Source organism: Dichomitus squalens, assembly GCF_000275845.1.
Source record: "Dichomitus squalens LYAD-421 SS1 unplaced genomic scaffold DICSQscaffold_45, whole genome shotgun sequence".
NCBI lineage: Eukaryota > Fungi > Basidiomycota > Agaricomycetes > Polyporales > Polyporaceae > Dichomitus > Dichomitus squalens.
Genome location: NW_006766927.1, coordinates 60470 through 87552, shown reverse-complemented (window position 1 = coordinate 87552; position 27083 = coordinate 60470). Strand labels below are relative to the sequence as shown.

General features: G+C 55.4%; 11 protein-coding genes across 11 annotated transcripts; 6 read left to right on the top strand and 5 right to left on the bottom strand.

Annotated features, from left to right (window-relative positions):
• Nucleotides 1–173: 173 nt before the first annotated feature.
• DICSQDRAFT_129144 (uncharacterized protein) lies at nt 174–1500 on the top strand (the record flags this gene model as incomplete). Its single annotated transcript, XM_007369183.1, has 3 exons — nt 174–292; nt 471–704; nt 765–1500. The coding sequence occupies 3 exons, from the start codon at nt 174–176 to the stop codon at nt 1498–1500; spliced, it is 1089 nt and encodes a 362-aa protein (XP_007369245.1).
• Nucleotides 1501–3398: 1898 nt separating this feature from the next.
• DICSQDRAFT_110903 (UDP-Glycosyltransferase/glycogen phosphorylase) lies at nt 3399–5706 on the top strand. The gene is made up of 11 exons (XM_007369182.1): nt 3399–3462; nt 3517–3673; nt 3724–3883; nt 3941–4141; nt 4202–4282; nt 4341–4387; nt 4446–4692; nt 4751–4840; nt 4893–5015; nt 5069–5139; nt 5203–5706. The coding sequence occupies exons 1-11, from the start codon at nt 3411–3413 to the stop codon at nt 5513–5515; spliced, it is 1542 nt and encodes a 513-aa protein (XP_007369244.1). The 5' UTR covers nt 3399–3410; the 3' UTR covers nt 5516–5706.
• A 318-nt stretch (nt 5707–6024) lies between these two features.
• DICSQDRAFT_110900 (uncharacterized protein) lies at nt 6025–6695 on the top strand (the record flags this gene model as incomplete). Its single annotated transcript, XM_007369181.1, has 2 exons — nt 6025–6335; nt 6386–6695. 2 exons carry the CDS (start codon nt 6025–6027, stop codon nt 6693–6695), a joined length of 621 nt encoding a protein of 206 aa, XP_007369243.1.
• Nucleotides 6696–7236: 541 nt separating this feature from the next.
• On the top strand, nt 7237–7807 carry DICSQDRAFT_68002 (uncharacterized protein; the record flags this gene model as incomplete). The annotated part of the gene is made up of 2 exons (XM_007369180.1): nt 7237–7448; nt 7513–7807. Coding segments are annotated over 2 exons (507 nt in total), but the record flags the coding sequence as incomplete, so codon positions are not given.
• Nucleotides 7808–8322: 515 nt separating this feature from the next.
• DICSQDRAFT_173360 (Aldo/keto reductase) lies at nt 8323–9995 on the bottom strand (the record flags this gene model as incomplete). Its single annotated transcript, XM_007369179.1, has 11 exons — nt 8323–8408; nt 8474–8652; nt 8714–8909; nt 8979–9069; nt 9134–9171; nt 9224–9290; nt 9381–9434; nt 9541–9630; nt 9688–9724; nt 9784–9907; nt 9968–9995. The coding sequence occupies 11 exons, from the start codon at nt 9993–9995 to the stop codon at nt 8323–8325; spliced, it is 990 nt and encodes a 329-aa protein (XP_007369241.1).
• Nucleotides 9996–10493: 498 nt separating this feature from the next.
• DICSQDRAFT_149400 (beta-glucosidase) lies at nt 10494–13590 on the bottom strand (the record flags this gene model as incomplete). Its single annotated transcript, XM_007369178.1, has 10 exons — nt 10494–10908; nt 10964–11040; nt 11099–11840; nt 11900–12059; nt 12110–12416; nt 12475–12568; nt 12622–12720; nt 12776–12877; nt 12935–13367; nt 13431–13590. 10 exons carry the CDS (start codon nt 13588–13590, stop codon nt 10494–10496), a joined length of 2589 nt encoding a protein of 862 aa, XP_007369240.1.
• Nucleotides 13591–15428: 1838 nt separating this feature from the next.
• Nucleotides 15429–16664, bottom strand: DICSQDRAFT_110888 (uncharacterized protein; the record flags this gene model as incomplete). Its single annotated transcript, XM_007369177.1, has 3 exons — nt 15429–15519; nt 15576–16308; nt 16357–16664. The coding sequence occupies 2 exons, from the start codon at nt 16662–16664 to the stop codon at nt 15615–15617; spliced, it is 1002 nt and encodes a 333-aa protein (XP_007369239.1). The 3' UTR covers nt 15429–15519; nt 15576–15614.
• Nucleotides 16665–16868: 204 nt separating this feature from the next.
• Nucleotides 16869–19100, top strand: DICSQDRAFT_182829 (SET domain-containing protein). Its single transcript, XM_007369176.1, has 7 exons — nt 16869–17012; nt 17076–17481; nt 17536–17699; nt 17750–17786; nt 17845–18465; nt 18516–18638; nt 18713–19100. Exons 2-7 carry the CDS (start codon nt 17407–17409, stop codon nt 18842–18844), a joined length of 1152 nt encoding a protein of 383 aa, XP_007369238.1. The 5' UTR covers nt 16869–17012; nt 17076–17406; the 3' UTR covers nt 18845–19100.
• Nucleotides 19101–19581: 481 nt separating this feature from the next.
• DICSQDRAFT_91388 (RNI-like protein) lies at nt 19582–21907 on the bottom strand. Its single transcript, XM_007369175.1, has 8 exons — nt 21780–21907; nt 21570–21722; nt 21247–21519; nt 21011–21196; nt 20862–20959; nt 20743–20810; nt 19776–20683; nt 19582–19714 (listed from the first exon to the last, which is right to left on the bottom strand). The coding sequence occupies exons 1-8, from the start codon at nt 21837–21839 to the stop codon at nt 19676–19678; spliced, it is 1785 nt and encodes a 594-aa protein (XP_007369237.1). The 5' UTR covers nt 21840–21907; the 3' UTR covers nt 19582–19675.
• A 1033-nt stretch (nt 21908–22940) lies between these two features.
• DICSQDRAFT_20670 (kinase-like protein) lies at nt 22941–23171 on the bottom strand (the record flags this gene model as incomplete). Its single annotated transcript, XM_007369174.1, has 1 exon — nt 22941–23171. A coding segment is annotated over one exon (231 nt), but the record flags the coding sequence as incomplete, so codon positions are not given.
• A 2198-nt stretch (nt 23172–25369) lies between these two features.
• On the top strand, nt 25370–26402 carry DICSQDRAFT_91385 (uncharacterized protein). The gene is made up of 3 exons (XM_007369173.1): nt 25370–25463; nt 25521–26026; nt 26081–26402. The coding sequence occupies exons 1-3, from the start codon at nt 25390–25392 to the stop codon at nt 26380–26382; spliced, it is 882 nt and encodes a 293-aa protein (XP_007369235.1). The 5' UTR covers nt 25370–25389; the 3' UTR covers nt 26383–26402.
• Nucleotides 26403–27083: the final 681 nt, after the last annotated feature.

Sequence of the window (27083 nt, the reverse complement as noted above, 5' to 3'; positions counted from 1 at the left end):
CGTAGGTGCCTCTCTGAGAAGAAGAGAAAAACCAGAGTGCTGGGAGGGGACGGGACTCTAGCTTCGGAGAGATGGCAAGCAGTGTAGTATCACTGAGCGTTCCTGGGCCATGAGGAGAGATTGGAGCGCCTTCCACTGGTTGAATTGCTAGGATGGGCATTTTCTTAGTCGATATGGCTGCGAGAGTACCGGTAGTGGTGATCAACAAGGAGCTCACAACAGAATCTCGCGTCTCGATAGGAAGCGCCGTCGACGCAGATGTCGTCGCCGCACTCTCGGCATTGGCCGGGCAGTAAGTAGCCTTGTCGGTACTGTTGTCACGGTGGAGGCTAGCCAACTCGTCAGCCCAATACCCCTGATACTTGCGCAGGCTCTCCCTTGACGATTTCCATGTCTGCAGATGCTAGCCCTTCTCGCAAACGACAACGCGTGCTGGCAGACGACGGCAATGCATGCAACTCCTTCGCTAGGAAAGATGCGGAGGTATGGCTTTCCGATGGGAGCGTAGTCATCATTGCCGAGCACGTAGCGTTCCGCGTTCACAAGAGCACTTTAGCTCTTAGGTCGGAGGTCTTTCGCAACATCTTTTCCCTCCCAGATGCAGCCCCGGCTGCGGAAACCTTCGAGGGATGTCCCGTAGTGCACGTGAGCGACTCGCATGAGGATATCCGTCACCTCTTTCTGGTGATTTGCTGCGGTACAAAGTGTGTCTCGCATGCACTCTCTCACATTCTCGCATCCTGACCTATGGAGCGCGTCCGCAGCTATTACTATAGCCGGGATGAGCTCGTTTCCATCCCATTCAGCGTCCTCGCGTCGCTTATCCGCATGGCCCACAAGTATAACATCCAAGCCGTCCTCGAGGACGCACTCTTCCGCCTTAAGAAGTTCTATACCAATGACCTCGTCGCATGGCTGGATCCCGCCGCCCGAGCGCGATACGTCACGTCCGACAACCAGGAAGACCCGATCACGGCCGTTGAGCTCGCCACGCTGACGAGCACTCAGTCTATCCTTCCGACCGCCTTCTTAGCCTCCACCGATCTCGCGGATGTATACTGGGAAACCAACGACGGGAAACCACCGACCATGATGATGACCGCGCTCGCGGCCCCTCAGCAGGCATGGCTCGTCGCGGCGAGAGAGAAGCTGGCGCGGGCCTGCGCAAAGCGCACCATCCAAATACTGTCCGCTGTCCCGAGTAGGCGTTGCGGTCGGCCGGAGAGCTGCATTGGGGTTCGACGGGCGGCGCTCGCGAACATCGGTAATGACCGGGAAACGTTTGCAGGGACATTTCCGGCTGCGGACGCATTCAAACCGCTGCATGAGGAGTTCTGGGGAGAGGCCTATTGGCGCAGATTGTGCGGACATTGCAGAACTGCTTCGGCTCATGCCGATAAAAGCGAGAGGCGAGAACTCTGGCTCCAACTGCCAGAATATTTTGCCCTTGAGATGGACGAGGGTGATTGGCCCACTAGTATGGACGCGGTGAGATTGTGACTTGGTTTACCCACCGACTGAATACACGTCGTGCACTTCGTGTCATCCTCTGTAGCGCCCCATATCATCTCGGGATGCCCATTAGGTTCGTGCTAACCGCTACTCGGCTTGTCTCCATATATTCACGTCAATCTGGTTCAGCTGACAGTTGACTGTGGTGGACGACGGTCTTCCTGTGAGTCTCTGTAGGTCACGCATCATGATACATTCCATACTCTGAAGAGAACGAGTACATAGAATCTCCGTTGCGTGTGCCATTATTGCAGCCCACACGACAGGCAATCTCAACACTGCAGCAGCATCCGCGAGGGTGATGTCCGACATGGCGCGGAATCTACCTCAGCCCTCGACTGCATATATCAAGTATCTGCACAAAGACCATCGCCTTTTGATATGCGATGTCGCTGGGCCGAGTCACACTCGACTGGCCTGCGTCCGCTTCCGCGCAGAAGGATGCGATCGTAACGGGGATGCCCTTGACATCGCGAAGCAGGTCGCGTTTCGAATGCATAAGGGCATCTCAGCTCTCAAGCCCGGTGAATTCCCAAATCTGTCCACGCTTTGCACCTCGGACATCTGTCTCCTCTTCCTTGTTCTGTGCTGCGGCATGTCGACCCCTATCATCTCAGAGCTGACGTTGTAACGCCACATTACAGAGACAAGCTCGCTGCTATTCAGTTCGCGATTCTCGCCTCACTTGAAATGCATGAAAACAAGGCGTCAATCAAGATGTCCTCGAGGATGCCGCCTCTACCGACTAGCTGCGTGGAATATCTGGCCTTCAGTGCGACTTACGTCGCAGCTATAGAAGCTGCCTAAACGGGGACTCGCCGTGAGTCATGATGATGCCGCTCACACGGCTTACGGACGCGCCCTTGCCTAGAGTGCCGAGCGGGGCGTTCAAGGCTGTAACCATTGCAAATGGTGGTCCTAGTCGTGTGCAACCTCAGCAGCAACCGCGTATCGAGTACTGTCACCGGGGACATTTCGGACCTGTAGCACATTATATCCCATCGTTGTAATCAGAGTCGCTGTGGGCTCATTACCTGATCGGGCGTCCCATGGCAATCCCCTTTGGAGGTTTTGATGAAACCGTGTTATACACTAATCACATTCGTTGTGCAGGGTAGGCCAAGTGTGGAACCGAGGTGGGACATATGTTTCCTTGCTGAGGTCACGATGGCGCGGGCTAAGCGCTTCGAGCGCAGACGCGAACCGTCACAGTGTGACCTGACGCGCTGGTGGCTGGACGCGCCGGGACCGGGACTGGCAAGTCTTGTCACGGCTTGGAACCGTGGTTCACACCGCCTATCGTCGTTCGCTGCCAGTGGTTTTCAAATACACCACACCAGGGCTTTCCAGCTGCAACTGTGCATGCTTACCACACCGCCCATGCCGATACTCGGGATCAGAAGCACTGGCTGAGTCACCGACACTCCGGGGATCGTCCTCATCAGTATCGCAACCACAATATTAATCCTGCCACGACGACGCGTCGACTCTTTACGGCAGATATTACGTGCCGATCTCCACTATCTGCGTCTCGATGATACTTTCCGACATCCACCATTGCCCCGCCCACTGTGACACGCTGATAATAACGATGACAGGGTGGGAACGCACACATAAGCTCTGGGAGAAAGAAGTCGGTGACTGACATCTCGTTCGGCGTCGAATCGCACCGTGCGTCGATAACAGGCCTCCGCGCACCGACACCACGGGTGCCAGCCATGCAGGATGAATGTTCCAGTGTGGGACCCCTCCTGCAAGTCTCCTGGCCTTATTTTCGACATCAGACAATTCCTTCCCGCGGTGTCCAGCGCTGCATCTTGCTTCTTTTGTTGGTGTATATATAACACGTGCGTTGTGTACTGTCCCACCACTACACCGCATTCGACGAGAGATTCACAATGTCCACCCCTACTACCACGCATATCGTCGGCTACTCGGAGCAGGCATGGGGTGCGTTCTTTCTCAAAGCGATCCCAAGTAGTGCAGTTTGACAATCGTCCGCAGGCCATGCTCGCCCCATGATCAACCTCTTTGCTCGGTTTGTCAAGCTGCGTCCTGTTACAGTCACGTTCCTCACCACGAACGCGTTCTACGATCGTGCGACCAAGGAGCTGTCGCGCAGCTTCGAATCGGACGACAAAGAGTTGGCAAAGCGGGTCAGGTAACTCGCCTGGTTTCTGTTCTCCCTTCACTGCTGATGTGCCCCCGAAGGGTGATCTCAACCGGAAACGCCGAGTTTATGGCCTTGACTTCTGGAGATGAGTCCTTCAAGACCGCATGGAAATCGCTCATCTCCGAGGAGGAGCTCGTCTGCGCGCAGACCGGCACGCGCTTTGCGCCGCTCCCGAAGCCCAAAGCGATTATCATCGACGTGAGAACAGTGCTCAAGTTGGCTAGCACCATAGACGGATGCTGACGGTTGACCTAGTTCTTTGCCATCGAGCCTTTTAGATCCATCAGGGCCCTCAGCGGAAACAGCGTGAAGATCTACTCTTGGGTCCCAGGACAGACCTACCCTATCCTCTATCTCTTCGGGCCCAAGCATCTCGGCGGTCGCGGCGACGTCAACGCCCTCATCGAGGAAGAGGTCCGGCAAACAGGGAGAGACTACAATGACGTCGCAAACGAGGTTCGTCCGGCGTTGAGTCCCCCTCGAGAAGACACCGACTGAACGCTCCGCACAACGCAGCTCACCTTCAAGCCGTTCGGGGAGATCGTGCGCCTCCCAGGGATGGTCCCTATGTACGACCACGAGTACTACCCGCAAGACGTAAGCGTCTCGTCGAGCCCCATGCGCGCCGCACTCGCTGACCGCTGATCTCTTCCAGTTCCCCATGCCCGGCACTCTGGGCGACATCTTCCCCCACGTCTACAAGTGCGCGCGCCTTGCTCCTCTTGTTCCGCCGAGTGACTGAGTTATTGTTTTTGTGCAGCACGCTCGAAGTATCCGACGGGCTCATGATGATCACCCCGAACTCGTATGAGCCCGAGGCGGTGGCCGCCGCGAAGGGCTGGTTTGCGCAGACGGGGCGTCCGGCGTACGCGGTCGGCCCGCTTCTCCCGTCCGCGTCGAAGGAGGCTGCAGATGCAAATGAGAAGAGGCAGTCCAGCGAGGGGAGCCAGATTGAGGAGTTCCTCGATGCCACTTTGAAGACGTCGGGGCCGAAGTCTTTGCTCTACGTGGGTCTTCCCTCGTCCGAGCCCAGTTCGGGATTGATCTTGATTTCTTCCTGTGTAGATCTCATTTGGCTCGATATTCTGGCCTGTCAATAAGCCCGAGAACGTGTGGGCCGTTCTAGATGTGGTGATGGAGCTCAACATCCCTTTCGTAAGTCGTCCGTATCGCAGGTGGGGCGAGACGGCTGATAAGCGTCGCACAGATCATGAGCCACGCTTCGCCGTTCGCGGGTCCGATCCCCGACGAGATCAAGGAAAAGGTCAAGGCGTATGGGAAGGGGATCCTCTCTCCTTGGACTCCCCAACAGCTCATTCTCGACCACCCGGTACGTCCATGAGTGTCGATTCTGAGCCATGTCCCACTCATGCATATACGCAGGCCACGGGTTGGTTCATCGCCCACGGCGGCCACAACGGCGTGACGGAGGCGATCTCTGCCGGTGTGCCTCAGTATGTATCCGCGCAGTCCCTAAGACCCGTCAGAGAACGTACGAAGGCTGACCACTCACAAAGGATCCTTTGGCCGTTCGGCGGCGACCAGCCGCTCAACGCCGTGCAGATCGCCGACCAGCTCCAGGTCGGCTACGAGCTGCTCGAAGTCCGCACCGGCCACGGGCTAAAGCCGATTTATCGCACGGGCTACACGCCCAAGGGCACCGTCGATGCGATCAAGGCCGAGGTGCGGGACGTGCTCCAGAAGGCATTTGGGGAGGACGGCGCTAAAAAGCGCGCGAAGCTGGCAGAGCTGCAGAAGGCGCTGAACGGGGAGTGGGAGGAGGGCGGGTCGTCGAGGAGTGACGCGTTGACGTTCTTGGATAGCCTCTAGACCGACTGCGAGCTACGCTGCCGAGCTGTCGGTGTATTGTGAGTTTCTGTTGCTCTTCCTCATATTTCCCCTGTACTTGAATGCCTAGAATGACACAGACAGTGGGGTGTATCAGTACTATAGATTTCTCTTTGCTACCAAGCGCTGTGTCGGGCTAGTTTAGTGGTTGAGTGAATATGATCCTGGAGCATAGCCAACATCGGCAGGCAAGGAGGACGTCCGTGAAATCGTTATTCCCGCATTCCCAGAGTCCCACGGAGTCGGACTTACTGCAAGCTCGCCAGTACTGCAGTTGATTTCATAAGAGCAATCTCACCTGCGGCAGCCATCGCTCCGTTTCGGTCAGCCGCACCGAGACTGCCGCCGGCTATCCCGAGGGCCCTCGGCATCGGCCGACAGTCCCTCCTGGCAATAAGCCTAAGTACCTTGGTGAATGCACTGTTACCCAGATGTCCGGCATCGCAGGCCCACGCCAACGTCCGATCATCGATCTCTTCGTTGAGTCTCTCATGTCCAATGTAGTCGCCGGATCGTCATTGAAACCCGCGCGGACAGGGAAGCCTGGTGCACTGACTGAGGTCCACAACAGTAACACGGTCTGGCTTTCTAACGGCAACATTGTGGTGCTGGCCGGCAACGTTGCCTTCCGTGTGCACAAGAGCACGTTGGCCCTACGGTCATCAGTTTTCCAGGTTATATTCTCTCTTCCGGCTGCCCCGGATGCCCTCGCCGAGGACATCGAAGGATGCCCCGTCCTCCACGCCAGCGACTCGTCCGATGACATTGGTCGTCTCTTCAAGATCCTTTGCTGTGGAAAGAAGTGGGCTCTATGCTGCTCTACCACATTTCGATGCTGATGCCTCTCGCTAGTTACTACTATAGGCAAGACGAGCTCGTCGTTGTCGAGCTGGGGGTCCTCGTTTCACTCATACGGATGGTGCACAAGTACGATTTCAAAGACGTCCTCGACGACGCGCTCTCACGCCTCAAGAAGTACCTTCCGAAGAGCATCTCCGCGTGGCAGGACACCGCTGCTCGCACGCGCTACGTTTTCAGCAGCTCCATAAGAGATATCATGGATGTCATACCGCTCGTTCGCCTCACCAATACCCTATCGTGCCCCACCAGTCTTATTCTTATGCGCGTTGAGTGCAGAGAGCCTCTGTATACACCCCACTGAGAGCTTTCGACTCGGGGCGGACGATCCTCGCCTACTACGGGTACTCGGGCCTTGCGCCTCTTGACCGCCGTTCCTGCGGGCCGGTGTGCTAAGCGCGCGTCGTGTTCGCAAGTGCGCGAGCAAGCACTTATAAAAATTTAAACTTTTGAAGTAAATCTTTACCTGTGTTAAATGAGTTTTATTTACTTATCTTTATTAACTCCTCTTAGCCTGGCTCATTCTGCAGAGGCACGTCGAGACGCTCAACTCGCGTGAGGGATGCTCGCTGAGGGAGTGGGACGTTTTGGGACCACAACATGAGCAAATTTGGGGGAAACGGTCGCGGTGCACTCTTTGCGACGTATGTTGGGCTGCATCACAGGCGTTGGATGTGGAGGAGAGTAGGTATGTGTGGCCAGTTTGCCTCGCTTCTTCAATCTGGAGAAGGAGGTCGGAGCGAGCTGGCCTGGTGCTTCGCTTCGAGCGGTGGCGGCGAGGGGTTAGATCTCATTCAAATACTGATTCATGTACGACATGGTATGAAAAGATAGGACTTCGACAACTCGTCGTCATAGCGCGAGACGTAGCGTTCCGCATGCACCAGAGCACGCTTGCCCTCCGCTCAGAGATCTTCCGTGATATCTTCTCCCTCCCCTCACCCGCGGATCTCAACAGTGCTCCTTTGGAGACCATCGAAGGCTTTCTTGTCGTCCGTGTTACCGACTCACTCGCAGAGATCCGCCATCTCTTTTTGGTCCTATGCTGTGGCAAAAAGTGCGTCTCTCCTACTTTCTCATATCTATTCTATAGGCTCATGTAGCTGTTCGACAATTGACAGCTATCTTGTCGACCGAGACGAAGACACCGCCGTCCCATTTCCTGTCATCTCCGCGCTCATCCGGATGACGCACAAGTACGCCGTCGAAGAATTCCTGGAAGAAGCCCTCTCCAGACTCCAGAAGTACTATACGAACGACTTCTCTGCGTGGCGCGACCGCGCAGCACGTGGCACACGATACGTGCACGTCGAAGATAACGACGCGCTCGGAGTATATCTTGCTCGCACGCCTAACAAACACCCCGTTCCTCCCCCGACCGCCTTCCTCGCGTACACGCAGATCACAGACTCCTAGTGGCTTCCAGACGACGGCGAAGAGCCGAAGACCCTGATCTCCTGTCTCGACCCTATGGACCAATTCAGAGTGCTCCTGGCCAAGGCGCTGCTTTTCCAGCATCGCACCTTGCGCCTCCCATATTCGCTCAGCTCTGTCCCTTCCGACCGCTGCACGACGGTAGCCCGTTGCGCGCAGGTCCGCAATGCGGTCCTGCGCCACCCGCTCCTCATCGCGCACATGGCCGGCGACACGTTCACCGAGAAGTACATCCTAGGCCCCGTGCACGAGCGGCTTTGGGGAGACGCACAACAGCGGAGCATCTGTCCGAACTGTGTTGCCGCGTCGATAGCGGAGGACGAGATGCAGAGGACGTAGTTCTGGTAGTGCCTTCCCAGGGTCTTCCAGCTGGAAAACGAGATAGACGACGTGATCGAGGCTAACGGTGTCGCCGGGGTAGCGCCAACCAGGCCTTGATATCTCCCCTATATTCATTATGAAGGTTACTGTACGTCCTATCATACGTCGTCCCCCCCTCACGTGTGTCCCACGACCTCCAGAGGCCTGTAGGGCTCCTCCAGCTCCTTGATCTCGTCTTCCGTCAGCTTCACGTCCAGCCCGCCTGTGTGGCGCCGTCAGCTTCATATCCCCCTCCGCTCTCACAGCGGCACCCCACGCCACACTCACCGAGGATGTCCTCGAGGTTCGCGAGGCTGGTCGTGCCGACGATGGGCGCGGTGACGTGCGGCTTCGACAGGACCCAGGCGACCGCGACCTGCGCCATACTCACGCCCTTGCGCTTCGCGATCTCCTCCACCTTCGAGACCACCTTCATCGTCGACTCGGCCTTGTACCGTCCGATCATCCTGTCAACACCACCGTCAGCCAAGGCCCGCCCTGACAAAGGGCAAGAGAGAGGAGGCGTACCAGTCGACGTTGCCGCGCTTCGACTCGGCGTCGACGGGCCGGGTAAGGAGCCCGCGCGCGAGCGGGGACCAGGGGATGGAGCCGACGCCGAAGTGCTTGAGTGTGGGGAACGTCTCACGCTCCTCCTCGCGGTAAGCGAGGTTGTAGTGGTTCTGCATCCAGATGAACGGCGTGAGGTTGTGCGTGATCGCGTAGTCTGCGTGGTTCAGTTGCCATTGGATGAGAAGGGGGATCATCGATCAGAGGCCGAGCGGAAGGGACGGACTCTGCATCTGGAAGAACTGGTAGGCGTAGCAGGAGCTCATGCCGATGTAGCGGACGTATCCCGCTTTGACGACATCGTGCAGCGCTTGCATCTGTGGGCAGTTATGGTGAATACCATTACTTTCAGGTGCGTTACGATCGCCCGTTGATACACACCGTCTCCTCAATTGGAGTATCATAGTCAAAACGATGGCCTGATAGCATGTTATCCTGCATCGCTAGTCTCGCATGCAGGATAGCACGCACATTGTAAAACATCAATGTAGTCGAGCCGGAGGCGCTTCAGGCTCGCCTTCACTGAATCAAAGATGTGCTGGAGTGAGCAGACGGGCGAACATCATGAGCATCGGGTTCAAGTCACGGATCTCCCAGCCTGAGCTGAGGGAAGCAGGAAAGTGCAAACCTTGCGGCTGAGTCCATGCTGGTTGATGATGCCGGCGTCGATTGGCTTCAAACCCTTGGAGATGAGGTTCACTGGAGTATCAGGTACGGGGAATTAGACCTACATTGCGGTGTCTTCGTGTGAGATGACAGGCTAGCTCTAGAGCGGGTAAAGAACTCACTTTTGTGAGGATGACGAGCTCCTCGCGAGGCAGTTGAAGCTCCTTGATGGCGTTTCCGAGAATCACCTCAGATAGGCCGTTTGAATAGACCTATACCCGCCGGTGTCAGACATGCAAAGGTCCGATGTTCGGCCCACCCCCACTCACATTTGCCGTGTCGAAAGTGGTGATGCCATGGGCGTACCTGCCATGGTATAGCATCAGCTTATGGGGTAGCCGCATACTATGGAGGTCAAGACTCACGCGAACTTGATGTGCTTGATGGCTTCCTCTTCACCAAGAACCCACTCGTTCCACTCGGGATGACCATACGACATGGTTCCCAAAATGATCTTGGAGACCTTGAGCCCGGAATTTCCGAGACGGACTGGGGTCGTGTGAACCTGGTATGTGTAAAGCACTAGGGTACTAGGGCATGAAGAAGTACCATAGGGCATCTTCGACTTGGTAGCCATTGCGTTGGGATAGTAGGGGATCTACCAGTATTCGGTATACCACTCGGGTGACAGAGTCGTCTGAGGGCCGTGGTGTGCGCAAGATTATATACTACTACCTCGAAGCGCGATGTGAACCCACCGACACTCCGAAAAAGAATCCCAACATATTACTGAGAGAGGCTGCGGGGTGTGGCGTGGGTCGTCGTCCGAAGCCTGAGTCATCCGTGCAGGGTGCTTTCTTTGCTGATAATATTGGCATAATATTGCACCGGCCCTCTCGGCGCTCGTTCTGCGGTAGCTCTGGTGTTGCTCCCAATCCGGTCGACCCCGATCGTTCCTCCCGACTGGCACACTACATGCGCCGGGGAAGAAGCCGGCGGACAGATCGGTGAAGCGCCGAGCACCAGGACTGAGACACTCCCCTCTCGCAAGTGTTTCGTCTGTATGGATATGGTACGGAGCGTCTCTACTGTACAGCACACAGGCGATGATGGTATCATATTGTACACTTCTTCCCTACAGGCCATTCCACTCGAACCGCTCCGTGATCTTGAACTCGCCTGACAGCTTCAGCGCATCCGGCGCGCTGCTCTGCCCGACACGAACGCGGTACACGCCCGGCTCCACAACCCAGCGCGCGATGCGCTCCTCCCAGAACGATACCGCGTACTTGTCTAGTGAAAGCGTGATGATCTCGCTGTCACCGGGGGCTAGGTCGAAGATCTTGCCGAAGGCCTTGAGCGCGAGCGGTGGATGCGTCACTTCGGAGGTCGTTGGGTGCGAGATGTAGGCCTGGACGACTTCTGTACCCGTGACCTTGCCGGTGTTGGTCACCTTCACGGAGACGCTGATGTGGACGTCGTCATCTTCAACCTTTGGCTCCGTCACCGAGAGGTCGGAGTACTCGAAGGTCGTGTAGGAGAGGCCGTGGCTAACGTACGGATCCGTGAGAACGCGGCAATAAGACATGGCAAGATCGAACACACCCGAAGTGCCATTGAGGCGCGATGTCTCGGTGGTGATGGTGCTTGTAACCAACGAATAGGTCTTCACCGTACCACACCTATGATGAGACCATTGTCAGAGACGCAATTCAGGGAGCATTGCCTTATGTCGCTGACCTTGCCATGTTCGTGATGGAAATGACCGTGGCTCGCGACGTCCTCCAGCCGCTTGGGGAAGCTCAAGCTCAGCCTGCCACTGGGGTTGACTTCGCCCGTAAGGACCTGTCCGATCGCATCGCCAGTGGCGTTGCCCAAATACCACGCATGCACGACCGCAGCAACCTCGTCCGCCCAGGGCATCGTGATACTCGAGCCGCTCTGCGTAACGACGACGGTGCGCTTGTTCGCGGCCGCGACCTTGTGTACGAGTTCGTCGGTCCTTCCGGGCAAGGCGAGCGTCGTCCGATCGTACCCCTCCGTCTCCCAGTCTGCGTTCAAGCCGACGACCGCAATGACTACATCGGCCTCCTCTGCGAGCTTGACGGCGGTGGCCATGAGCTCGTCTGGATGCTGCACCTCCGCGCCGCCCAACCGAACGCCACCATTTGTGTCCATGATCGCCTCGACGGGGTCGCTGTCCGCGGGCGCACGGACGTTGATGAAGTCGACATAGATCTCGTGCTTGACCCCTGCCTTGAGCGTGAATACGCCGTACTCCTCGGTCGAACCGCTATTGAAGAAGCTTTCTCCACGCGTCTGCTTCGTCCAGTTGTCAATCAAGAGCTTGCCATCGACGAAGAGCTTGGCGCGGCCAGCGGACACAAGGCCGAACTCGAACTCGGTGTCCTTCTCGCGAGGTTTGAAGAAACCGCGGAGGCGAAGGGTGAAGCGTTTCGTGAGTTCCTTGGGGTAGTCGTCGCTACAGGGCGCGATCGGTCATGTAAGTCTATACTGATGTCTATCGGGATGAGGACATACCTGAGGAAGATACGAGTCTCGTCTATGTAACGGGTCACAGTGGGCTCTTCTAGAGGTGTCATGCTATCGTCGTTCTCGTGTGAATGAAAGTAACCCGTCCATCCAGGCTTGCCGTCTTCGGTCTCAAGCTCGTTCTCCAGGGTCGGCATCTGCATGTAAGCTAATTCGCGTCATCAGCAATGCAGATTGCATATCTAGGAAGCAGCGTACCGCGCGCGCCCTCAGAGTAAGTAATCTCTACACTAGGCTCGACCGTCTTGAGTGCTGAAACAATACCCTCGTACGGCGTAACGAAGAAGCTGGGCTTGAGTGCAGCTGACCCCCCACCGCTGAGAACCGTCGCCTTCGCATTTCCGCCGACGATCGCAACCTTCTTCAGACCCTGCTCCTTGGGCTTGAGCGGAAGGATCCCGCCCTCGTTCTTGAGAAGGACGATGGACTGATTGGCAACCTTCGCCATCAGCTCCCTTCCGCTTTGACGGTCGCCGGTCTGTTCAATACGATCGCCGTCTAAAACCTGAAACAAAGCAGTCAGCTGTTGAGTTACAAGAGGCGTATAGCAAGTTTAGGAGTACCTCGGGGGCATACTTAGCACACTTCTGGACGAGCTCAAGGACTTTCTTGGCGCGCTCTTTGACAGTGCGCTTCGTAATCTTGCGGCTCTGGATGCTGCGTCCCCATGTTCGGAACTCTTTGGAAACAGTGCGGAGAGGTGAGCGTACCTGCGGTTCATGAGGTCTAGCGTTCGCCATTTGTTCGTGCCCGGCATCTCGAGATCAAGGCCAGCGTTTATGCTGTGGTCGATAGAGTATATGCCAAACCTAGAAGGATCGTCAGGATGACATCCATAGGAATGAGGTGTATAGAGAGACATGCCAATCACTCATGATCAAAGCATCCGTACCCCACTCATTGCGCAGGATGTCCTTCAGGAGATGAGGATTCTCAGATGCATGAGTACCATTGACACGGTTGTATCTAGAGGATGGGGGCCATGAGCATCCTGGTATCCCGAACACAGTCGTAAAGACACACGCAGTCATGTACGCCCATGGGTGAGCATACTTCTCCGCGAGCATGAAAGGCATGAGGTAGATCTCCCTCAGCGCGCGCTCAGTCAGGACCGAATCGTACGCAAATCGGTCGTTCTCCTTATCGTTCGCGACGAAGTGCTTGATGCACGCGCCGATACCGCCCTCCTGAAGTCCCTTGACGTAAGCAGCAGCAACCATGCCAGACAAATGCGGGTCCTCCGAGTACGACTCGAAGGAGCGGCCGCCGAGCGGACTGCGCGCGGTGTTGCACGTCGGACCGAGGAGAATAGACGCGGCCTTGAGCTTGACCTCTTGCGCGAGGAGGTCCTTCGCCATTGTCTCGATGAGCGCGGTGTCGAACGTCGCAGCCATCGCAGTCGCGGACGGAAGACACTTCGCGGGCGTGCTCATGAAGAAGTAGTTACCGCGGGCACCTGATAGTAATAATCAGCATACACGATAGGAAGCAAGGGCATGCGCAATGAACTGCTGCGCACCGTTAGGGCCGTCAGTGACCTTGATTGCTGGGATGCCGAGACGAGGAACGGCATGGGTGTGCCAGAAGCCGACGCCAGCTGTGAGTAGGATTGCTTCATCGGTGGTAAGCTGCTCGACCACCTCCGGGATGGATGCCTTGGCAAAGTCAGACAGAGGCATCGCGTTCGTGTATAACTTTGGCGAAGCCCTACGTATCGATAGATGAGCAGGAGGGGAGAGAGTAGGAAAGGACGCGCGACGCTACAGGCCCGTTCTTATAGACGCGGACGGGGAAGTCCATTACCCCACGGGGCCGTTCCGAAGTTTTTCCGCTACCTGCTTGGATCGACCCCGACTAATCAGTCGCCCGCATTTCGGTTGCGCAGTGTTACCGCGTATAGAGACAAAGAATTTGGCCTTGAATCGAGCTGTGTAAAAGCGCATGCCACACCAGCCAAGGGAAGGTGGGCGATTGGCAGTGATGTTTTGGTGGCCGCACTCCGTCAAGGCGGCATCGGCTCTAAAGAAGGTGATCCACAAAGAAGGGTGCGACTGGGGCGACCGATAGCGTTAACAAGCGCCCTGCAGCCGGCACGAAGTGAGCATGTGAGAGGTCGACGGCAACTTGGGGCAGCGCAAAAACTAGATGCGGCGTAACCTCGGACAATCTGGCTAGACGTCGAGGCGAAGTAGAAGACCAACTTGGAAGTGTCACTTGAACTATGATCACTTTTAGCTAACCTGTAGCTACTTACGAAGATAAGAACAAAGGACCATCCCGGGGCATTCGGATGTTCGCCAATGAACGAGCGTAAGAGAGTATGGAGGCTGACGTAGAAATGAAGAGGACCTGCGTCTTGGCGGCGAAGCGCGCTGTATGTCAAGCATGTGAGGTGAATGCCATGGGTTGCTGCGAAGGGAACCTCTAGAGGCAAGCTAAACAAAGATCGGGGGTTCGACTGACCTGCCTGACCTCACTTCCCAGCGTCCACTAGCTGGAGGCGGGGCTGATTCTAATGTACATGAGTCTCGTACTTTGCCCCCGTAGGGTAGCTAGCTCCCCTCAACAATGATACGATTCATGGCAAAGAGCGGCTAGAGGAAGTTGCTGATAGTATGCCATGGTTTCTCGCACCAGCGTAAGTTTGGGTGATGGTGGCCTCAACATGAACGTAGAGACATCAAAACGAGCAATGAGATGATGGTGCCACCTACGAGGTGGGATGTCGGCGTCACGTTGAAGAAGTAGAAGCTCTTAGGACGAACGTAGTAGATGTTTCCCTGCTATCCGTGGCAAAGAGGATAGCCTGATTTTCGCAGACGTGTTGCAATCGTTATTACCCCAAGTCAGGTCACGGAGAACACATCGAACGACGTCTATGGCGCCCGACGGTTCTGGAGGCGAGATGTGGTAGGTGCTGGCGATGCACTTACCTCCTTCAAGCCTTATAGCCTATTTCCACCCAACACGTAGTCATGGACGAGAAACAGCTTCCCATATCCGTACTTGGCGACCTCCTTGACAACGACTACTTTGTCGACTCCTCTTCTCGGCTGCACTCAGTGGTACCGGGAAACCCAGCTCACAGCGGCAATGTTGACTTATACTCGACGTCAAAACAGGAAGCACGACCGAAGCAATGACCAGCAAGTCGGTGGAGAGTGGACGGCAGACAAAGTTCAGGTCGATCAGAGGCTTGAATGCACCCGTTGTCATCATCGTACATAGCCTCAAGCGCCTTTGGCGCTTATCCTGAACTACGTGTTCGGTCCTCAAGTTGCGAAAATCCCAGGTGGCTCATTGTGGTCCTGGCGACTGCATTACAAGAAGTTTTCCATTGAAGGAATAGATACAGCCGAGCATCCGGCTGTGCTGTCCAGACTGTTCAGCTTTAGCGCGCGCTTCTATACGTCCACGATTTGCCCAAGCGAACCGGCGCGTAAGGGATGCGATAGGGAAGGACATGGCGGAAACTAAAGTGATTGGAAGATGCATATCATCGGGTATCTATTCGGGACAGGTATGAATACAAAAGTCAAGAAGTGTAGCGACGTAGAAGGGGCTCTAGGGCGATACGCCCATCTAGTGGCGTGAAGGAGGATACGCCCCTGTGTACCGGATGTCAGCACGCATTGACTATACAGTTGAACGTAAGGAGACTTACATCACGGCGTCCGTGTCAGAGTTACACCAGCTGCAACACCTATACGGGCCAGCCATCCACCTCGAGTCGGAAGTGCTGCGGGAGGGTCTTCCACACCCTCTGACGCATCTCCTCGTCAACTCGCCTCGAGGCTTCCTGGCAGCAAGCACATAAAGCATTCGCAGCGACTCCCCAAAACCAATCGTACAACGGCTGCAATGCAACCTCGCACGACAGCTTGGTCTCGATCTCGCCGCTTACGTTGAGCCTGCCGAGCAGACCGTGAGCAAGCAGGGCGCACTGGCTTTGAGTGGGGCATTGTGGGGCAGGAACCGCAGTGCTGATGGCGAGAATACGAGAAGTGACGCCTTCGATCAAGGCTGCCTTTCCGCGTAGGGCCTGCGTGATGATCTCGGCGGTCAGACCCAATTGTCCGTCATGGAATTCGGGCAGCATCATGACGAGTTGTTCCGCATGCCGAGACATCTCGAGGTAGGCAGATGGGAGTATGGAGAACGTATTGGTCAGGCGAGCCACTTGGACGGCGAGGAGGAAATCAGGTGGCCTGATGGTAACATATCGAGCGCGCTGTGGATAGTTCTCCCAGGCAGATAAGTCAGAAGGGTAATACTTCTTCAGCCGGGAGAGCGCGTCGTTGAGAATGCTCGGTATGGCATACTTGTGACCCATATTGATGAGCGAGTATAGCACATCGAATTGCACGGGTACTAGCTCATCATTCTCGTAGTAATAGCTGCAGATATTAGTAAATCTACGGACGCCGATGAAGTGAATTACGCACTTCTTGCCACAGCATAGTACAAGGAAGAGACGACGGAGATGAGTTGGGTCGTCAGAGACCCAAACGACTGGACAGCCGTCCAAGGTCTCCTCTTCGGCGGCAGAAGGTGGAAGGAGAAAAAGGTCGCGGAATACTTCAGAGTGAATGGCTAAAATGCTCTTGTGCACACGGAATCCGGTGTTTCGCGCGATGACCACGATGTTCCCGTCAGGTAGCCAGACATCCGTGTCTCGTGTAAGAGCATCAATCCCGCTGTCATCGCATTCGGTGAGTCTCCGCTTGATAGAGATCGAGTCTTGTGTGTTCATGTAAGGAGAGCAGATAGTGTAGCTGCCAGATGATGATAGTTGCTGTCTAAGCCGTTTCCGAGTCGGCGAGTGCACTATCAGTGGAACGAGCCATGTCATAGCGTGGGATCAACCACGTGACCCATCACCGGGCTTGCACAAGCGCTTCTCGAGTCTTCCTCGAACCTGCTCAGCCAGTACGTTTACCATCCGGTCCGACGATGTCTAGCTTGAAGCTGGTGACTTTCCTCGCATGGCTCGCTGACCACCATGTCCATATACACGAAGGTATATCCATTTCTGAGAATGGTGACACTGGGCTATCCGTCATTTCGCACCAAGACAGACCAATTCTCCATCCGGACAGACGTATGTGTTCCTCGGTGGATGCTGTCTTGCCCCATTGGTCGTTGACGTATTGTCGGTTACTAGTCTTTGCCATTCCAAAAACGTCCGTCCTCTCAGTCAGGACGTGTACTCGTGCACACCAAATCTCCTGGCATCCCTGCGGACACGGATCCGTCCTCGCCCTGTCATTTGCATTGTATTCGGAGCTGTGAGTTTCAATCTATGGACATACAACGCACATTCGGCGTGGTGGCTTTTGTACATATCTCCTACTTGCTTCTGACAACAACAGTGGCTTGTAAGGCTCATAGGACCACGCTCGCGATGGCATGGATACTTGCAGTCTCTCCCTACACCCACTGTTCCCATTGCCCGGCTTTGGGGCCATCCTGCGGTTTTCGGTGACGACGATGCCATGGCCGCGGCGGAGTGGATCAGAGGCTCCGAAGTAGAACGAGAGTTGCACAACGATGAAGGCGGATCACTTCAGGTATGAGCCTACCACTCATACGCATGGAGATCTGTAAACCTCACGCGTTGACAGGGGGAGATAGATGATTTCTACGTCTCAGATGTATACCCGCTACTGTCCTCTATGGACATGCAACCGACCCACGCCGGCTTTCTCCGAGCATACTCCCTTGTCTGCTCGAGAGCTTTCCAAATCGATGCATACCACGGCCTCTCCATGGTGCCACTTGCAGATGCGTATGTAGACATCGGCTATCAGGAGGCTTAATCCTGACTGTCGGTACCAGATTCAACCATAGCCACGAAAACCACGTACAACTAGCGGTATGCAAATCCTTTAACGCTCCGCGGTAATATCACAAATCAGCTGCTCTTTGCACAGAGCGAGTACGACGTTTGTCCGGCTTGCGGCTCGCTGTCGGAGTGTCCGCACGATCGTGAGGACGGATCATCAATACAAGCGGATCAACCTATTGCCGTCACACCATCCATCGATCCTACTGATACGGTCGACATGGTCACGGTGCGCTCTATACCGCCAGGTGTCGAGGTCTTCAACACATACGGGGAAACTCTAGGCAACGCCGCTCTTCTCGCACGCTACGGCTTCATGCTGAACGGTTCAGAAGCCGATACGGTCACTTTCGGGTGGCACGGGTCATCTCTCGAACTGCGCCCCGGCGACTCATACTGGAAGAGCGTCTACGACCTCGTCGTGGAACCAGCGGGTGGAATCCTTGCAAGCAGTCTCATGGTGTACTTCCCCGATATGGAGCCCGACATAAGCCCCGTCCTGTCCATTGATAGTGATGGTCGAGTCTCCATTGCACTCTTCGTGTGGGCGATAGTGGAATCTATGAGTGTGCAATATGGGGCTGAGTCCACAGAGCTCAGTGTCTCTGTGCTGCGCTGCCTATTACGAGTAGAGGCGCTTCGCGACATGGAAGAACGGGACGAAGACATAGAGATACCATCAGAAGCTGGGCCACCTCCTGGTCCTACAGTAAGCTTATTTGCTATGAGAAAAATACGTACGTGGCTGACGAGCCTAAGGCTGCTCTATTTCTTGCGCAGACTGCAAAAGAATTAGATAACCTCTGTCGCACGAGAGTAGCCAATATGGGTCGAGTGGAATATCGGGGGACAAACATGGAAGTGCTTGGCGAAGTGTTTGACGTAAGTGAGTGGATAGGTCCAAAGCGGTACTTTTCTTAATCTGCTCTTGATCTGCGGTTCTCGGACAACAACAGGACCTCCCTGCAGATAGACCGAAAACACGCCTTGCGCTGGAGTACCTTCTGGGAGAGCGTGCAGTGCTGGAAGTTTGTGCAGCAGGATGGGAGGAGGTGAAGAATATCGCCGATACCTTATCCCTTGGATAATGAGGCGCGCGGAATTCGTCCAGGTTTGGAGCGCTGCTGATATCGGCAGAACATTCGCCCAGCCGTACCATTTCTCGGAAGTCCAGATGTACGGCACAGACTTAACGCAGGAATTCATCGTCGTTCTGGCGTCATCGTAGGGTCGACATTTGGGATGGTGATACACGCCGGGGCACAGGGCAAACACACCGCATTTTGTTGTAATTATACGACAAGCCCAAGTGGCGAGATTACGAATTGTTTACATATCGGTGAGTGGAGGGCAATTGTACTATGATCATATACTATCATCTAGCAACTGGCGACGGCGTTACGGCGATGGTTGTCTTAGCATGCCCAAATGCAGTCTGCGAATTCGACGGACTAACGAGTCCACTAGCCAGGGGGTCTACAGGGATGTTGTCGAGTGCAGACCTGCTAAAGACGCGGCATAGGAGAGATAGTGACACGCAGGACGCGGCTAGGGCCGAAGGGCTTAGTGTGGATATTTGCGAAGACATGTGTATGTCGTGAGTAGATGAACGTCCGGGCGTTCTGTACTACAACTGTTCAGCGACTTGCGTTCCGAAGATCGATGAAGAGAAGGATGAAGGAATGCAAGCCCCGAGGTTCCATTCGTTTGAGCCATGCCGACCAACGGACGGCAACCACGAAACGTACCTCCGTGCTACCTGGGAACATGCGCCAGGGGGCAGTGGACAAGGTGCTCAACGTCACGCGCTGTACATGAAGACCGTGTAAGTATAAGAGGAGATACATAGCAGAGAACGTCAGCTAACGAATCTATAGCAACTGGTAAGCAGATATAGTAAGCACGATTGACACTGACAGCTAATTTGATAGCTCTAGACCTTCTATCTTGACATTTCTCTGAACATCCGCAGCAGCTTTTAGTCAGCGTGAACCCCAGTACCGACGACTGTATACATACCTTCCGAGGGCAATGCTCCGTCAGCCTTTGGCAAGCCCACACCATGATCTCCTCAATATCCACACATCGCTCCAGCACACTCTTCACGAAGAAATCGTCAACTGCTCTGCAGAAACCCACGTCGAGGCGCTTCAAGTTCGTCGCAATCGCGGGAATACCCTTCAGCCCGTCCTCAGTGAGGTCCTTCCAGCCGTTGATGTCCAAGTGCGTCAGCTCGCTGCCGGAGTGGTTGAGGAGCGCCCCGATCGCCGCATCAGCGAGGCCATGGTTCCCGCGCATGCTGAACCGGGAAAGTCGCGCGGCGTTCCAGTTGTCGAAGAACTCTGCGACCCCGGCGTCTGTTAAGTCCGGGGTGTTGTTCAGAACGAGCGAGGACAAGTTCGGCACGTGCGGCTTAAGCCCACGAAAGAGGAGCGCGTCGGTGATGTTCAGGTGACCGGAGAGGTCGAGGTACTCGAGCGCGTCTCCGACGGCTTCGAGCATCGAGATAAGCGCCTTCTCGCTCACGGCGTCCCCGATGCCGGGCTTAGAGAGGTCGAGGTAGATGAGTTGGCCCCCTAGCGGCTTGATGCACTCGAGAAAGGCGTCCGACATCTGGCCGATCTCTTGAAGTCGTAGTTCCTTGAGATTCCGGCAGCTCTCGACGAGCACTCGGACACACTCGATGTCAAAGCGAGGGCTTTGTATGATGAGAAAGCCTTCGAGGCCAGGATGCGCCTCAAGGAAGGCCTGCCAAGCAGGAGGGCGCACCAGGAAGGGCCCTAAGAGCTCGAGACGCTTGAGGTGAGGCATCGACGTGGCCCACGTATTGATCACGGCGTCGTCCATGTGTCCACAGAACTCTATGCGTAGATGGGTAAGGTTGGGATTCAAGGATGCAAGTGCGCACAGAGCAGGCGACTTCAGATCTGTGACGAAGCAGCCCTAAGCAATGTCACAAGATGGCAATTTGGGTGGCCCGACTCACTAGTAGCATCGTATAGCGTCAGACGGACATTCTCGATGTCGTAGAAGAGCATCACATTCTCAGGTGTCCTGTCGGATGGTATGTATGCATGCATATTCAAGATCTGAAGCGGTACGTACAAGCGTCTGTTCTTTGCCAACGCCCTCGCAATTTCTTCCACGTTCATCGTTCCAATATCACCTAGAGCTTCCACATCGTCTATGTGCTTACTGATCACCTACGAAAGGATTAGCGACCGGGTACAACCGAATGTAAGAGTGGCGCCTACATCAATACAAACAGACGCGAGGCTGGGGAACCGTCGTTCCTCATAGCTCACAACGTTACGTTTATCAGCTGCAGGCTTACGCTTGCGAGGCGCAGCAGGCTTCTTGAAGGGATCGGCGCCAGAGGACTTAGCGCATATATGGCACAACCAGCCTGGCGGAGGATTCGCAGCCAATGTATACTTTGTCTAAGACACATCGTGAGACAGGTTGCAGTAAGTGGAGCAAGCGGACTCACCACAGTGAATTGCTTCTCGCATCGTGCGCATTTCTCGAAACTGCCTATGGGGGGCTTCGGCAGGTCGCCCTTCCACATCTTTGATAGAGCGGAGTAGGGGTCCTCATGTCCGTCGTCCTCGTAGTCGTCATCGTCCCCCTTGTTGGCCCTTTTCTTGGCCTTGGCCTTCTCTTTCTCCTTCTGCTTCGCTTCGGTAGCCTTATTCTGCCTACGCTTCTTTGGTGCGGGCTCATCGGGCTCGTCTAAATTATCTGACGCATAGCCATCTACAGGCTGAAGTAGACTTTACTAACACGTAGACAATCCAGAGTTTGAGGGCGTACCAGCGATGACTGCGCCTCCTCCATAACCACGTCCCCATCTTCCTGCTGAGCCTGGTTGCTTGGCCCTGCGGCAGGGCGCGCCGCTGCCTGAGCTTCGTTTGCTGCACGGGTCTGCACCCTACGTGCTATTGTTGTGGGCGTTATACCAGATTCCTGATCCGATCCCAGTTAGGGGTTGCTCACCAGAGGCCTGTACTAGTTGAAACTTACACGCAAAAATTCTGTGAGCGCCGACGTCGGGCCACGCACAGCGTTGTTTCTTCGACTCATATTGCTATACTGAGTTAGTCGTGAGGATCACAAGAAGAGAAGGTACGAGTAAGGCCGTCGTAGATTGCAAGGGGAGGAGGGGAAGCCGGTGGCGGGTGGTGAACAAGACGCGTCGCGCATTGGACGTGGCTCATTAACGCATAAACAAACAACAACAACGCGTCCGTGACCTCACCCTGCGACGAGTCGTTCCGCACAAACTCGACATCGGTCTCATGTGGCTTCATAAAGTCCAAGCTGAGCAAATCGTGTGTTCTCCTCTTCAATTTTTACGAAGATGGGGATGATGCTAATAATACATTATAAAATAATGTTAACGCAAGCTTCCGTCAGTTCATCCTGTAGGTCGTCGTAACGACAGCTGTCCGTACGAGATGTCAGGGACGTCGTGATACAACAACCCTAGATCAGACTTCGATGTACCAACGAGCCAGGTGGTACCTTGGGGGGTGGGATTGGAGGCGGGCCGTAAAGCCAATCAAAATCGCTCGAGAAGTCGAGAGAAGCCATCTGAGCCTTGGTGATGCTGTTGTCCTTCAGCCACTGCGACTCGAGCACCTGCTCCCCGTCCATCAGCGGACTGAATTTCGGCCGACTGGAGCCGTATGAATCAGCTCCTCCTGGGCGGTACCACTCCTCGAAGGTAAGATCACGATACTTCCTTTCAATGCACAAGGGACTCATCAACGGCTTTGTCTCGTCTGTAGTCATGATGCACGCCGATTAGTCGTGTTTCGATCAGTAGAAACATATAGCGACGTACGTTCGCGATTTGGATTCAGATCCAGGAAGTAGGGGTGGCGGAAGAGCTTTTCGATTTGTATGCGATCATCAAGTATCTGTCGAGGTGATGGCGGCAGATCTCAGTATCTGTTCGCATAGCGCTCGAGCAATTGAACTGACTTTACTGCAGAGATCCCATTTCGCGGACTCTTTGGGAATACCGGATTTGGAGAGCCATACGTGGATCATCAACCAGTGCTGACGTTCCTCCGGGCACATTCCGTACCATCCACCTTTCCCGCCCACGTAGGAGGGAGGAACGCTGTCGACGTTCCACAGACCGGTCTTGATGCCCCCGAGGAGCTCCACAAACGTGACGCCAAGGCTGAACAAGTCGGACTTGTGGGCCACATACGGATCGACTTTGTTTAACGCCTCAGGAGCCAAGTAACCCGCCGTGCCCCCGGGAAGGCCGTGCCACATCAGGAAGTCGTCTTCGCTCATGAGCGACGCGCCTTCTGGCCTCTGTGCCAGGCCGAAGTCAGAGAGGACCACGGCGCCGCTCCCGTCGATAAGGAAATTCTCCGGTTTGATGTCTGAGTGGACGATACGGAAGTCCTTGAGGGCTTTCACAGCATGCAGCTAACAGGTGCGGCGCGCGGTAAGCATTGCGAGGAAACGAGGGTGAGTAGTCCATTATCAGACGCACCATCTCATAACACCAAAGCTGTGCCTCGGGCTCGCTGTAATCGCCGTTGCGTATCTGTTCGCCTAGATCCCCGTAACACATTCCCTGTAACACTTGTGAGCACCCGTTGTCGCAAATGGCTATACAACGCACCATAACGAAGTAGACGTTCCGCTCATCGTGCCAAGTCTCGTAAAGCCGTGCCCAGGACCACACTCTGTGTTCCCTGCCGATGACCATACACTCCTTCTCCATGAGCAGCGCGTCCTTCACGCCCAACGCTTGCCGGCACGCCATGCGCTTGTGTACAACCTTTACTGCGAAGACACGACTGCAGTGGGCTTCTACCGTCATCATGACGCGACCCCATCCGCCTCGACCGACCATGCCACAGATGATGTAGTGGTTATCGAACGGCGAAAACACCTCGTCGGCGTATCGATCGGGTTCGTCGTTGTAGGGATTTGACTTTGCGAGGCGGACTGTGTCTAAAGTATGAGAGGGCGCGACCGTAACCGTCGTGGGCACGCTGGGAGGTCCCAAGTCGAGAGGAGAAAGCCCGGTTTCCGTGGCGTCTGAAGCCTGTAGTCGATCAGGAGGAAGAAGAGGAGATGAAGGTGCGGTAGGCACCATGGAGTGTGGTGAAGGAAGCAGAGCGTCCGAAGGCATGGGTGAAGAGACGGAACCATCGTCGGAGTTGGTCGCCACGGGCCACGGGTCGTGGAGGAGAGGCGGAAAGCCGGGGAAGACGAAATCCATGGTGTTCCCCGGAGAGGTGTTGTGAGGACAACTGAGGGAGCCGAAAATGTCCTTCGGCGCCAATTCCTTCGATACAGTGCGAGCGGGGGATTCTATAGAATGATCGTCAGCGCAATAGCGAGCGGAAGGATTAGGGAGTGATTGACCCTCAACCTCTCTGCTGCATTGGCGCGCAGATTCCTTCACGAGCCATTGAACTTGGGGTGGAGCGAGCCTAGCATGAGAGTGCGCGTCGCAAGGAAGCCCACCATATCGAGTGTGGTCGGGAGTGTCGACCAGGGTCCATTTTGGCGAAGGGGTTTGGATCAGCCCTCTGCTCTCATACGTAGCCACGGCCCTGCCAATCAGGAAGAGTGAGGTTATGTCGCATCTCAAGCATACAAAGCTGTAGCGTACCTGGGGCGACCAAAACCCGCCCGATCGAGGGCCTGATTTCGAACCAATAAACGCAGGCGGCAGGTCAGGATGAGGAGACCCAGGCCATAGAACCTCTCCGCGTGCTCGAGACGAGACAACAGTGGCGCAAAGACGCTCCCGAAGTATGACATGGCGGTAGTGGTCCGGGTGAGGTTGTGTGGCGAACATAGGCAAAGCAAGGCAGCCAGGGTTTATAACGAAGAAAAGCTGAGTGTGGCCGGGGCTGGGTATAACAAAGGCGCCAGGGCCACGCCGCACAAGCGCTAGGAGTGGCACACTCACCGCCCAAGCGTTGCGAATTTCTAAACAAAGCGGGTCAGTGGCGTCGCTGGCAGCTGTGATCTCAACCATCTCGGCACAAAAAACGTATCGACGCTTTGCAGCTGTGAGCTGCATTTGTTATGTCATGCCCAGATGGGATGAGGGTTATTGTAGACGAGGTCGCCAACAAAGCGGGTCGTTTTTAGGCCCAGGCTCAAGGTATCGGGGGAGGATATCGAACGCCCATCAGGCAGGGAGTCTACACAGTTGCTACCATTCTGAACCTATTGTCGACATGACTCCGGGACGCGCTTGCATTCCTACTACTGCTAGAGACCCGTGGGTTTAGTGAACTTCTTGTGAGAGCATCCGGCATTTGCGCATAGACATACCTCGAATGAACAAGATAATCTCTGTGCGATGCACGCAGTCGAAGCTATCGTCGACGAGGAAGGTTGCGCCGCAACGTTAGCGTTAAATTGATACAGATGTTCTCTAGGGTTTAGGGCAAGCTCTGTGGGAATGAACTCAATCGGGCGTTTAGGGTGTTCGAGTTAGCTTACTGTTGTTATGCCGACTATTGAACGGTGTTCAACCGCATTACTTAACTTACATCATGCATATGTGCCCGTACTTGAATGTCCTTGAACTTGGTACACGCGTCGGTACGACTAGTCCCTTGGCCTCACGCTCCCACACACCATGGGCGAGTCAGTCGTACTGTCCATAACGGACCAATGGCGTAGCTTCGAGAAGATCAAGTATCTTGTCGTCTTGTCGGTAGGGTCTTCTCGTCTGTCAACCACTTCGACTCACGCGCAGTATGTACGCAGCGGCGACTCCTTCTCCTCAGTAGGATACACGTCGAAAGACCTTCCTCCTTCTGCAGATATGCCTCTTGGAGTGCCATCGCCAGGAATCACGTCCTGCGAGGTGGTCAATGAGGCTACGGGCGAAGTCACGTACGAGCCTAACTGGGTCGGATACCTATCACAAAAGGTCAACTCCGAGAGGAACGCCAAGAGGAACGCCGACCCGCTCCTCGTCTACGACTATGCTGTTCCTGGTGACACGGTCGCACGCATGAAATTGTGGCAAGTGGGAAAGGAGTTCATGCCTACCATGGGCCAGCATCCGGAGTGGGCACCATGGACATCGTTGGACTCTCTTTTCGTAACCTGGATTGGTACAAACGACTGCACGTGGAACCTTCGCCTCCAGGTTTCTTCTGCTCAGGCAAGTCTCGTGGACCTATTCAAGGCTCAAACGAGGCTGTATAATGCGGGCGCGCGCAATTTCTGCCTGATAGACGTTCCGCCTTGTCACAGGTTCCCGAAAGGTACGGGCAAGACTGATCGTGATCTTTGAATCCAGTCGCTCATCGCCCTTATAGGCTCGAAGAGCCCTCGCGCCAAAGACGCTTTTGCAGTGTGGAATTCGATGCTTTCGGAATCCGCCAAGAACTTCGGTGCCGCTCATCCAGATGCGACTGTCTTCATCTTCTCCTCATGGGAGTTGGTCTCCCGTCTCCTGTCAGATACACCATCGACCGGTTATCCCACCGAGAACATCGACCACACTGCTCTGTTTGTGGATGGTTTCCATCCGTCGCATCAGGTACACGCAATATTGGCCAACGAACTTCATGAATTTTTCTCGCATGTATCCTCTAGTCCCTCACCCAAAGCTAATTGATAACAACCACTTCGAAGCACCTAGTCGTCGGATACACGAAGTGCTTTATGGGGTTCGAACCCGGGGGATTCAGAGTTCATCAAGCGCCCTTCCTGCCAATTGTAGGGATTGCGCGTCCCATCATTATTAGCGTGTGTTGCCGTCGTCCGTCACCTGGCTCATATTGTACTCGTCCCGGACGTGGGGCATCCCCTTGAGCTCCCCACTACGTCTACGTGTCTTGCACGCTGAAACTTCTTGGGCCGTTAACGCTCGCGGTGTCTGCAACGATGGTCGAAATCGATACATCTGGCAACCTGGCTGTTGGAATCCTGGCGTCAAGATGGCGAGCTCGCGGAACAAGCGCCACAGGTCCCGCCTCCCCGACGGATACCCGCGCCCTTATCTACCCCTATTTAGCTACGTATATAAGCCTTATTGTATCTAGTGTGTACGGCACGCGTTTGCACCGGCCAAACGCGAATCCCATTTGTGCCCGCTTGCCCTCGAACTTCTACACAAACGCGTCTCCTCTGCCCGAAGGATAATTCGAGGCACTGCCTAGTGGGGCCGAAGCCACTCGACGATCCCGCGAACCGACGACCCGTGACGACGACCGACCCGACGACGACCGACCCGACGACGACCCCGTGCACCCCGACGACCCCGTAACCGTGACCGCCCCGCGCTCCCCGCTGCTCCCGCCCCGATGGCACCGCCCA